We start from the raw sequence: 12,927 nt of genomic DNA on the forward strand, positions 1-12,927 counted from the left end.
GGTACTCCTTCCATCTCACTGAAAATGATTGATAAGGCTCATTTCATGCATCTATTTTGAAGTGAAATTCGGTAAATTTTGGGAAACTGACTAGTGATTTTGAGTCAGGTGTGTAGAGAATCCGCTGAATTAGGAATTGCATGAAGAAATGAGCGGACAACGGATCAAGGAGGACATGGAGCAATTTTGCACTACACTTCAAACTGATCAAGTGAGCGAGAGCAGTAACAACAAAAGGAGATGAAGCAACTTTAAAAGATCCTTAAGAGAAGGGCAGAACAGACATTTTGGAAGAGGAGTGCCCTAGGGATCTAAGCCTCAAGCCTCCCTATAAATAGGGAAGGGAAGGAAGATTGAGGCAACACTTATCATCGACTCTCTCTAGAGCTGAGTCTCGAAAGCTCACGTTTACTCTCCAATCCTCCCATTCTCATTCCGCACACTTGGAAATAGGGGTTTAGTAGTTGGTTGTGGTGGTGTTTTCGTTTTAAGTTTGTTGTGTATGTGTTCCACCGTCCGAGAAGGACGAAGAAACAATCGTTTAAATTTCTGTCTGCTACAATTTCTCTTTGAAGTATTTCTTAGTTTAGAACTTCGTATTTGTGAAGCAACTTCTGAATTTGTTAATTTGCATATGATGTTTGAAATATTCTACCGTACTGTTAATCTTATGTGTGTCTTTGTTTTGAGCTGATTCTGTTGGAATTTATCAAGTTTAAGTCATGAATGCTTTCACTTAATTTGGTTGGTTTACTATTCGAGCAGCTTTGTTTAAATCTGATTGGATGCTTTTCGCAATTGAGAATGTAAGATAATGAGATTTCGGTAGATACGTTCCATTTTCTTAGATCTGCTTGATTGTGTTGGATTTTCGGGGATCGCTTTTAGATTACCTAGATATGGAGTTTGGTGCTTTGATTTTTGCATGAATTATGATTTCTGCTGCTCATGCTCTGCTTTAAGTTGATCAAGTAGGATAGATCCGGTAGTTATAGTTGAATTTACTTTTTATATCATCTTTCCGGTTATTTCCTTTGTTGAGTGCTCAAGTTTATGTTACGTCCTGATTGTTTGCAGATGTGATGAAGAAGATGAAGTAGTCAGGGATTTAGATCTAGAATTGCAGCTTTATTCTTTTTACTTTTGCAACTTTTCTGATGTTAGTTACTTAAGGGACCTGGTCCCCACCTTTCTAGTTATTCTTGTTTAGCCATTTCGGGAAAGTCTAGTATGAGTCTCTCAATTTAGTTCAGTTGATTTCTAGGTTGATCAGTCCAGAGTTAGGAGTAAACAGTCAGTTAAACATGCAGTTTAGTTTGAGTTGATCAATTCAGTAAAAACTAGTTTAAGTCGTTCAGTTTAGTAAATCAAATCTCAACCCACTTGGAAGCGTGGCAACAGCCAACCCCCAAATGTCAACATCAAATATGAAAACACTTCATCTCTGTGGGATCGACCCTTATTTCCCTTTACTAATTAATAGTATTGTGGGTTAAGGTCTTGAAAAGCGAGTTTTGTTCTATTTTGCGCATCCAACGACAGGTAGATTGTCTAAGAGTTGACTAGATCCGTTGATTAACGTCTCTTGGTCCGTCTGTGTAAACTAGTGCCTTTTCAATGACCCACTTTTCTTTTTCAGTTTGTCCCACCTAAGATGACTCATTACTAAAATGAGAATATTTTTATTTCTATTTTTTTATTCACTCTCTCTTAATTTACTCTCTCCACCTAACATTATTCCATCTCTTACTTTACTCTCCCACTTAACACACAAAATAAAGTTTTATAAATTTGCGTGCCACCCAAGGAAGGAGTCATCTTCTTTGGGACAGAGTGAGTAGTTATCTTACCCATTTATATCTCAATATTTTCATATTATTCATATTATAAAACTAAATCATGATAGAATAACCGTGAATTATAGCCAATCATATTCATTCTAGAAAATTGTACTGAATTCCTAGGGTGTTTACAACAGTGGACGATCACATTGTCGGACTATCGTCTACTATTGTAGGTATCCGCCCACCCCTCGCCGCAGCCGCCCGCCCTTCACATAGTCCGCGACCCAAGGACAGACGATCAATCCTCTAGGCGATTGTCAGCTATTGCGGGCATTCGGACAATGATTATTTTCTCCCCATTTTTCACTCTATAAATACACCGCATTTCAACCTTCATTTCTCACTCCTTCCAATCTCTTTGCCCATTTCACTTCTCCCTCAGTCTAGTATAATGAATCTCAGTGACGATTCGACTTTGGATGTCCTAAATCGGGCCATTGATCGTGCCATGTTAGATTACGGTATGCATTATTACGAGCACATGGTCCAACAACAACGACAACAACATGCAGAACTGGTCCCGAGGTCAATCGTACATCGGGAGTCGGTCTTCCGAGAGCATGTCATAGTTGTCGAATGGCTGTTCGCGGACTATTTTGCCTCGGAACCATGGTGGGGCATGACGGTATTTCACCTGCGTTTTAGAATGCGACGTGAGGTTTTCATGGGCATTGCTAACACGTTGGAGGCACGTGATGAATACTTCCAGCAGCGTCCCGATGCCAGCGGCAGACCGGATTGTCGATACTGCAGAAGTGCAATGCAATTAGGCAGTTTGCCTACAGTGGACTACAATGCGCGACCAACAAGCCTATTCTCGCCTCCAGGCCGATGTGATCGAAAAAAAGTTTGGTAATGTAATAACCATTGAAACTTGCTTGTAGCTTTTTTTAGTTATTTTAGCGTTTTACTGTTTTGTCTTTTTAATATCACCAAGATTTTCATATTGTCCACTGAAATTTATGTTTTATTTTACTATTTTATTTTATTTGAAAACACAAAAATAAAAAAGAAATACAAAATGGTTGTCAAAAGATAGGACAAATTTATAGTCAGTGTGTATAGTCCGGGCTATTATAGGTGTATGTGTTGCAAGACAAAATGTTGGCGTGACAGATGAAAAATGGAGATAGGGCGGATGTATAGTCCGCCTTATTGCGAATGTACTTATAATTTGATCATAAATTTTGTGATTTCTGCGTAGCCATGATTCTTCATATACTCCATCCGTCCGCGAATAGAAGTCCCGGTCCATTATTACAATAAATGATAAAGAGGCTCCACATTCCACTAGCTCATTCCACTCACATACTTCCTCCGTCCCATAAAAATATGGGTGGATTATATGACACGGGAATTAAGAAAAAATTGGTAAAGTAAGAAAGATGAGGAGAAGAGTAGTTAAAGTAGTGTGAGTGGATAGTGAGACCCACATTATTATTAGTGTTTTGATGATGGTATGAGTTGTAAATAACTTGATGTATATGAGTAATACATAGGGATAACTTTCCATAAATATGTCCATATTTTTATGGGACAGACGTAAATGGAGAGTGCACATATTTTTATGGGACCGAGGGAGTATCATCTACAACTAATATATACAAGTGAGACACATATTCCACTAACTTTCTGCCTCCCACTTTTCTTAACATTTCTTAAAACCCATACTGAAAAAAAATGAGACTCTTATTCGCGGATAAAGAGAGGAATTATACATTCTACTCCTTTTGTTCAATAACCATCCATATCTCAATACTTATTACTTCTCATTAAAATGAAATAAAATTTCTCTCACCAAAATTCGGCTCACGGATTCACGAGTGAAGCTAACTTATCAGTTTCATTTGAATTGATATCCTTAACTAACTCTATGTATGTTGGCAGTCTTATCAAACCATTAAGCAATTCGATTCAGGCTTTTCTAACCAAAATCGCGCATTTTATGTCACCTTATTCTAAGTTGTATTTAATTTTAGGCTAACAATACTTGATTTAAACCTCAGCCTAAATTCTTGTTTAAATGAGTCAACAACTAATTATTGTTATTTCCAAAGCTCGCCTTTCGGCAGTAATTAACTTGTTACATGTAATAAATTCCTAATGCAACATGTTAACTAGAAACAAGTATCAGCTGACATACAGATATATTAAATGTATAGAATAAAGTTTATGATAACAATGCTAAAATCACTAATAAAAGGTAGACTATTCAATCAACACTACTATAAATCAGATGGAATCAATCATACACTTAAACACAAAAAGCAATGGGTGAAAACACAGTTGAACAAGGCGATGATAGCAACGACTTATTAACAGAAAAAACTGCAGAACTCGAAAAGGCAATGGAAGATCTGAAACAAGCTAATGAAGAAGCCGTGCAGTCATGGCTGGACTCTCGACCGCTGATCGATGAGCTCGAAAAGATTCAAGCCGAGTTAAACGCAACGAGAGCCAGAGTGGCCAACGCGAACAGTGTCATTTCCGACCTTCAAGCGCAGCTGGGAACGACAGAGATGTGCATCAAGTCGGCCAAGGACGAAGAGCATAATATGCAGATGAGAATGAACGTCTTGAATCAAGACGTGCACACGATGCAGGAGGAGACGGAACAGCTCAAAGCGAAGATAGTTAGGAAACGAAGGAAAATATCGAAACTGAAGCTAGGGCTGCGACTCAAGAGGCAGACGCTCGAGACGTTTGAGCTCACTTGTGAGGCAGTGGAGCTCGAATCACGAGCCTTTCATGCCTCGTTAGCTCAAGCGTTGTACTACATTGATAACTCTGAGGCCGCGAATGTAATGATCCATCTGAGTCAAGAGGAATACGGACGTCTGAAACAGGAAGCCAACGAGCGAATCTCAGATTCAGAGAGGCGAGTTTCAAAATCTGCGGACGAGAAACTTAGAGCGGAGAAGGCCAGAGACTTGGCTTTCAGGAGACTACTGACCTTGCATCCACACAACAGATTTCGGCAGAACAATATCAGAGAACAAATAACTAACATGAAGAGGCCGCGATATCCGAGCAAACGTAGACATGGGTTTAACTCTCCAACAGGAGCTAATCAGCATCAGAAATCCAAAAACTACTATACTTTTCATGTAAAGAAAAAGGAGTCAATCTTTTTCAGGATTAAAATTTTCATTGTGCCATGTTTAACAAAGTACTTTAAACGACCTGCAGTGTAATAAAGATTGGTGTGATATTAAAAAATATTCCTTTTTAATGTTTTATGAAAGAAATATGAAACCAGAAAATATACATCAAATGGACATAAAAGACTTGTGTTAGAAGATACACGAAGATTACACGAATCAAGGGAAATATATGGAATTAATGTAGGAATATATTGTGCCATAAATATAGACTAGCCATTTTTGTAAATTAGGTTTTCCTTATTTGTAGAGTTTTCTAGCCTATTTAACGTTGTAATCTCTACGTTGATGATCAATGAATAATACACCGATTTCGCTATCACACGACTAACATGGCATCAGAGCCTAAACGATCGTGGCTCAAAAAAGTATCATCATAGCCAATACCCTTTCCCGACCCTTTTCAGGCCAAAACCACAAACAGAACTTACATTCAAAATGTCAGACACCGAAGATACGAATGAGGTAGAAGAAAGCCTCAGAAATAGCAAAAGCATCACAGTACAGTTCAAACTGAATGGTAGAAACTACCCGCTGTGGGCACGATTGATCAAACTGAAGATTGGAGGCAGGGGTGCCTACGCACACATAAAAAATGATCCCCCAGAACCAGGGAGCAAATGATACGACGAATGGGAAGAGAACGACCTCGTGGTGTTCTCATAGATTGTCGACAATATTGAGAACGACATCATCGCGGATTTCGCCCACCACCAGACCTTGAAGGCTCTGTGGGACAACCTCGCAGTGACATTCGAAAGCAAGGCAGATCGATACCTCATTTACGACCTGGAAGAAAAGGCAATCAACATCAAACAAGGTAATATGGATCTCGAAACCTACTACAGAAAGATTCACGGATTGTGGATCAATATAGATCGGAGTCAGAAACAACCGATTAGCTGTTGTGATAAGGGGATCGAACAGTTCCGGAACTACTCCAATTCCAAACGGCTTATTGAAAGGACCTCAGGGCGCTTAGGTGTCGTTCAAGCAAGGATATATCCTACTGGTCAGGATAGAGATCCTAACTAAGCCTAGACCCTGGTTTCAAAAATTCCTCAACCCACTTCTACTGATCAGTATAGTGGTGGTAAGGGTCGAATCCCACAGAGATGGTACGTTAAAACTATTGTGGTGATATTCTGGATGGTTTGGTTAGCTACCACGCTCGGGTTGAGTCTCTACCTAGGCAAGAACTTAAAGGTAATTTCCTACTGACTGGAATGGGGAAAGAAGTGTAGGGGTGCAGCTGTGTACGTGGAAATAGGGGGACATTTTTATAACAGAAAATATTTGGAAGGTACGAGATTCTATTTTGGGCTAGACAGAATATTCAGAGGGTAGTGTTAGTCATGGTGACTAGGCAGACAGATCTGCAGGTTATAACTAAAAGTAAAGGACAAAAAAGCAAAAAACATCTAAAAAGCAAAGTGGTCCCCAACATTAGACATGGACATCATCTTCTTCAACAACACAAACTAAAATCAGAAAATAATTCCAGATTCAACACGGAAACACAGTTTATCAAATCGCGAACACAGATCCACAAATAAGAACACCAAATCTGAAATCAAAACACAGAAAATGCAACTCCGCGTACTGGTCAGCAGGAAAATGAAAACGAACTCAAACAAGACTTCACATGCAGCGATTCACTCACGATCAATAGTTCCACATTTAACTAAAGGAATTTTGACGGAAACAAAGAAAGGAAAGTTTCAGCACTTAAAACACCAAGGAACCTTAGATCTAAGCTAACTAGGCGGAATAGGAAGGAAAAGAAATCAACACCATAACTGAAACGGAAATCAACTTCATATCATAAACACGTTCGGATCTTCCACAAGTACTTCAAAAACAGAAAATATCCAAAAGCAAACAAAGATCCAACGTAAGGAAAGCAAGTAAATTAAACTACGAAAGCGAATAAAAGTGTTTTGCCACTCCGGGCGATGATATCTCTAACTACGGTTCTGCTGGCTGGAACGGACGATCTGGAACTCAGGGAACATCTAGATCTTCAAGTGACCATGGCAGTGGCGAGGAACGAGATTCAGGACTGGGCTGAAGGACTGAACTCCGAGAGAATTCTACCTAAGAGTGATGATGATGAATTGGTTGATGATCATTCTCTCTCCAAGTGGCTTCCTTTTATAGGGAGGCTTACCCTTGATTTTTAGGGTAAGACCTTGCAGTGAGATGACTTCTTTGCCCTTAATTGTGATTGAGCAGTCCCAGCTATCCTCCTTCTCCATCTCGAGCCATTTTTGCATGTATACTGGTTAGTACGTAATCGTCCTAACGCCCTTTTCACTTGAAGTGTCTGAAACTCTGCCTACTGGCTAGAACACTTACCCTGCACGCTTAAGCAACTAGTTTTGCAGATATAATTCAATTATGCACATCATACTGACCCATAACCTAGGCCTAGAATACGACTTATCAAACTGCTCACACTTACCACATGCTCGTCCTCAAGCGTGAAGAACAAACAAAAAGGAATAAGTCGAATTCTAGCCTGGTTACTCCCCTGACCGACTCTACCTAAACTAGACTCTATACTATAACGACGCAAAGAAAAACATTTGGTCAAACACATAAAAACACACAAACACAAATAAAAACTAAAACACAAAGATTGGGCTATATTTTCAACCATCCCTTACCTCGGGATCTGGTGCAATCCGGCCTTAGACAGCCTTGAACTTCTGCCACCCCCCATTCCTTCCTGGTCAGTATATCCGCTTGTCAAGATCGCCCAAACTCTCGGCCAAACACTAGATTCACTCGGTCTCTCATACCTCACCAGGAATGTTGGGACCGCATTCTCTCAATATGCTCAACCACGCTTGCTTCGGACTTTGATCTCACGTGCAGCTACTGAAGGGCTTAAAGGCTTGTAATGGGGCTATTGGGTTGTAGTGTTTTGGGGTAGATGTTCCTAAGGCTCTAAGTTTCAACATTTCTATTTTATTGATGTGGGGGGGACTGTGTGCATTAGGCTTCTGATCAGTTGCTTCTTAGTTGGCGCTTCTGGCTTGGGTCTCCAACTGGTCAGTATCATCTTGTGGCTTTGCCACCCTTATTCCTTCTCTTTTTTTTCTGTGGTCAAGTTTCTGACCATTTTTCTCCACATTCTTCTTTCTCTTTTTCCTTTGTGGCTTCGCCACCCTTATACCTTCTTCTCTCCCCCTTTTTTTTTCTTTTTGTGGACCCGGGATAACTCCCTAGTCAATTTTCTTCCGAACCTTCTTGCCCAGCTGGAGTCTGCTTTCTTGTACATCTTTCTGGCCAGTAAGCTTCATTCGCCTCACGCTTTGCACACACACAGTCCCAGGGGCTAGGGGTATTTATCTGGGTAAAAGAGTGAGGAAAAGAGGTTCTAAGGGTGGTATATTATTATTATTATTATTATTATTATTATTATTTTTTGAAACGGGGGTTTCCTACTGCCTTCAGTGTTTGCTACCCGTGGTCACTTCATCCTAGGCAAATTGTGGCAGCCTCTCCTTCTTTTCAATATTTGTGGAAAGTGGTTCCACTTTAAGCTTATAACTCACATTTGAAGAAGGCTTTCGCGCTTGGCTCTAAGTATGGGCTTTTCTCTCATACTCACATCATCTATCCTGATTAGGAGGTACTAGGGAAGGTGGTTTTGGTTTTCCAGCATGTCTTATTTCCCTCAGTTCCCTTCACCGTCAGCTCAAGACGGTTGAGTTTTAAGCCCAATCAACACACAAATTAAAAAAGGTTGGGATGGATCGTTGAACCAGGCGTAGATTAGGTTGTAACCCAAGAAGAGTTGAACCAGGCGTAGATTAGGATCGTTGAGATGGATAGATCGGGAGATAGTGGACTGAAACTGTCCTACCCCTGGGTGAGTAAGCTCTTCCCAAGCTACCTGGGGCTCAAAGTCCACATGCCTGCAGGGAATCCCCCGCTCCCTATCTCTCCACTCGGGCCCTATGGCCTCCTCCAAACTGCATATCCCTAGCCGAACAGTCCATTCAATCAAATTCATCCTAATCTCTCCTCCAAATACTCTGAAACTGATACACTCTACATCCAAATCCGTTGTGACCTTGAATCGAAAGGTCGCGAAAAATTCTTTGGCCAAATCGACCGGAACATTCAAATTCTCATTCCTTAACAGCCATTCAAAACCCAATTCATGGAAAAGGGCGAGAAACGATTCCCGAACCTTTAATTCATCTAACGAGGGGAGATGAATTACCTTTCCACACTTAACCTCCTTGCCTTTTGCGTTCTTGGTGCGATAGATGGATTGGAGCTCCTTGGAGTCAAAAAATTGCATCCCCTCCACCACGTCATCTGTGAGCTCCACCGTCCAACGCTTATATCGGAGTGGTTCTGCAGGTGGATGCAATAGTTCCCGATGATCGTTAGGGAGTTGCTGATCCTTGTACTCCTCATCTTCCATGGTCGTATCGCTATCGGATTCAGATTCTTCACTGATCTCATATTCACTGTCACTCTGTGTTTGCCGGTTTGATGAGGTCCTCTGGTCAGCCTCAGTGATCACGATGCATGTGTTCACGGTACGCGGTTTTTTGGTACTCGGCTTGTTCTTCACAACGGCTTTTCCTTTCCTTTTTCTTTCTATCTGGTACCTGGCTTCCTCCTCAGCTTGGAGTAAGGCCTCATCTTTCTCAGATCCATCAGACCTTCCTGACTCTGAAGTGAGGTTCGGTCCCCCAGCCATTTCTTCCATTGTCGTGTCCGGTTCGTTCTGTACTGGAGACACCCCTGTGTCTTCCTGATCAGTAGCTTGAACAGGTTCACCTTCAGCCTCTTTCGGAGTGGCTCGCTCTTCCTCGCTTGCGATCTCTATGGGGTCCTCCGCCGTGTTCGGTTTTGCCCTGCTGGAGGCCCACCTACCCAAACAACGTTGAGATACCCTCTGCGGCTTGGGCGAGTCTGCCTTTGGGTCAGCTTTCACCACCAGTTTTCGCCTGACCGGAATCGGCTTTACAACCTGAGGTGCCACTGAGGTGGGTGCTTCTACTTTTGGCCCTGCTGTCTCTGTTCCTGTGTCCTTGACTTCCGTAATCGTATTGTCCTCCTCTTCTTCCGGCTGGTGTGCCGGGCTCTCTGTCTCACTTACTCCCTTTGTTTCCGTGCTCATGCCTACTGCCTTCGAAGCGAGGTCTAGACCCTCAGCCTCCGAGGCAGTAGCTTCCGCTGCTTGGCCTACTTGGTTCAAGATGGACTCAAACTCCTCATCTGTCATCAACGACCGCTTCTGGGCTGATTCGTTCAGATCTATGTCCTCCCTCTCCACTTTATGAGACACCGGCTCCTCCTCGGGCGTCTTCTTCGCTTCGCCACTCCCCTCCTGGGTTGTCCCTTCTTGGCTGCCCCTTTTCTTACGCTCCTCAGAGTCGGAGTCGTAATAGGCGGCGATAGCGTCGAGTTCTGCCGAATCTGGTACCGAGGTTTCCGGCGGCGCGGTCGCCGAGGGAGATCCTTCCTCCGATTGTACTTCTGCGTGTCTGACCGGTGCATGCGGGAGTTCACTGGGTGTGGTTCCTACGCCCCCCATTTGACCAAAACCAGTCAATGCCGCCGTCCAGTCCCGAGTAGGGTCCTGTTGACGAAGAAATGCCATCATGGTATCCATGGAAATCATAGGTGGTGGCTGAGCGGTCGGTGCTGGTGGCGGTGGATTTTGCTGTGGTTGTGCCTCCTGGGTTTCTTGGCGGCGCGGTTTGATTTTCTTGGCGAAAGCTTTCTTCCCCATGAGTGGAAATCTGCGATTTAGTGGTGAAAATGTAGGGTCGAGAGTTGGGGTTGAGACTGATGTTTCCGCGAGAGAGATGGACAAGAGTTTCTTGAAAGTGAATTGAAAATGAGGGTTTGTGAGGGAAAAGTGTTGGGACGGTAAGTTTAATTCGGGTGAGAGAGAGCAGTTGCAGGTGGTTGTAACCGGTTATCAGGGGTAGCCGGTCGCGACGTTTCAGACGGGAAGGGCGGTTGAGGTTGCTGGCCTCTGATTGGTCCGCGCGTCTTTTCCCTCTGCTCACGCGCCATTTCTCCTACTGTCACCCTGCAAAAGCTGCACAAGCTTTAATTCAAATTTTCGTCCTCTCCATAATTCCTCCTATTCATGCCTAAGAAGGAAACTAATTTAAATGGGCACTTAAATATAATTTTGAACTAGCACCAGATAAGTAATCCCTTGGTCAATGCGCACTTCAAATTAAAATTAAGGCCCGAAAATATTTTTGGATTTTTTTAGGAATTATCTAGCGTGCAAAGATCAATTACGTATTTACAATATTTACAACTTCCTTAGGTAATTTGGAATTCAACTTGGCCAGTATATGCAAACTATTTTCAAAGGGAAATTGGCCGCGCGGAATTCCAAATTCCTATCTTACTGATCAGTATGAAACCGATGTAAGTGGCTGTAGTGGAATTTCATCCACTACACCCACCTCGCTATTTTCCCTGAATATTTTCAACCTATGCCCATTTACTATGAAAGGTTCAGAGTTAGAAAAACTCCCTGAAATTTCTACTGCCCCATTAGATCGGAGTGCAGTTATGATGTAAGGTCCTGTCCATTTGGACTTGAGTTTCCCTGGCATAAGCTTCAATCTTGACTGGAAGAGTAGTACTTTCTGGCCAACATGGAGCTCCTTAGTTCTCAGATTCCGATCATGCCATAATTTAGTTCGTTCCTTGTACCACATGGCGGAGTCGAATGACTATAATCTAAGTTCCTCATGCTCCTGCAGTTGCAGCTTCCTTTCCTCTTCACAGGCTGTAGCATCCATATTCACTTTCTGTACTGCCCAGTATGCTCGATGCTCGATTCCAACTGGTAAATGGCACATCTTCCCAAAAACAATCCGGTAAGAGGACATGCCTATGGGGGTCTTGTAGGCTGTTTGATACGCCCAGAGAGCATCCTCTAACCTTACACTCCAATCCTTCCTAGAAGTGTTCACCGTCTTCTCCAAAATTTTCTTTATCTCGCGGTTAGAGATTTCTGCTTGACCATTTGCTTGCGGATGGTAAGGGCTGGATAGTATATGGTGCACACCGTATTTCCTCATCAAGGCTTCAATTGTGCGATTACAGAAGTGTGTACCTTGATCGGATATGATCGCCCTGGGTACACCGAATCGGCTGAAGATATGACTCTTTAAGAACTTGGCCACTTCCTTGGCTTCACACGTGCCTGTGGCCTTGGCTTCTACCCATTTGGAGACGTAGTCTACAGCAACTAGGATATACCGATTCCCATAGGATGAAGGAAAAGGTCCCATGAAATCCATTCCCCATATGTCGAATAGCTCGCAAACTATTACGGGTACATGCGGCATTTCATCCCGGGCAGATATTCCACCGGTCAGTTGGCAACGCTCACAGCTCCTGCAGAACTCGTACGCATCTTTGTTGAGGGTTGGCCAATAAAAGCCGCTATCCAAAATCTTCCTTGCCGTCTTGTTGGACCCGAAATGTCCTCCGCATGCTAATGAATGGCAGTGGGTTAAAACATCCCGCTGCTCCCAGTCAGGAATGCACCTCCTTATCACTTGATCGGACCCTACTCTCCACAGATAGGGGTCGTCCCAAAAGTAGTATTTCGCTTCACTCTTGATCTTCATTCTTTGGGCTTTGGTAACACTCGACACTTCTGGAAGCTCTCCAGTCACTAGGTAGTTGGCCAGGTCCGCATACCATGGCTTCTGCCCTACCTTCTCTTTTCCTTTTGCTGTATCATTCTGACCAGTAAGTTTCAACACTTCTTCCCAATCAATTTTTCTGGGCACAAAAATCACCTCACACAAATGTTCCTCTGGAAATTTATCATGCACTTCGTCACCGTTTCCATCTTGCACTATTCTGCTCAAATGGTCTGCCACCTTGTTCTCGACTCCTCGCTTATC

At 42.7% G+C, this 12,927-nt stretch overlaps 1 protein-coding gene across 1 annotated transcript; it reads left to right on the top strand.

Moving 5' to 3' along the window:
• The first annotated feature begins 262 nt into the window (after nucleotides 1-262).
• LOC121804081 lies at nucleotides 263-5,038 on the top strand. The gene is made up of 2 exons (XM_042203626.1): nucleotides 263-2,696; nucleotides 4,179-5,038. The coding sequence occupies exons 1-2, from the start codon at nucleotides 2,639-2,641 to the stop codon at nucleotides 5,036-5,038; spliced, it is 918 nt and encodes a 305-aa protein (XP_042059560.1). The 5' UTR covers nucleotides 263-2,638.
• The last annotated feature ends 7,889 nt before the right edge of the window (nucleotides 5,039-12,927 follow it).

This window comes from Salvia splendens, chromosome 5 (genome assembly GCF_004379255.2).
Source record: "Salvia splendens isolate huo1 chromosome 5, SspV2, whole genome shotgun sequence".
Classification (NCBI taxonomy): Eukaryota; Viridiplantae; Streptophyta; class Magnoliopsida; order Lamiales; family Lamiaceae; genus Salvia; species Salvia splendens.

What these genes read in the sequence shown, in the direction of transcription:
- LOC121804081 (XM_042203626.1), top strand. Translation starts at nt 2,639, where the DNA reads ATGCGCGACCAACAAGCCTATTCTCGCCTCCAGGCCGATGTGATCGAA. An exon ending in TGTGATCGAAAAAAAGTTTG is followed by an intron (nt 2,697 to 4,178) that starts GTAATGTAATAA and finishes AAAAAACTGCAG; the next exon opens with AACTCGAAAAGGCAATGGAA.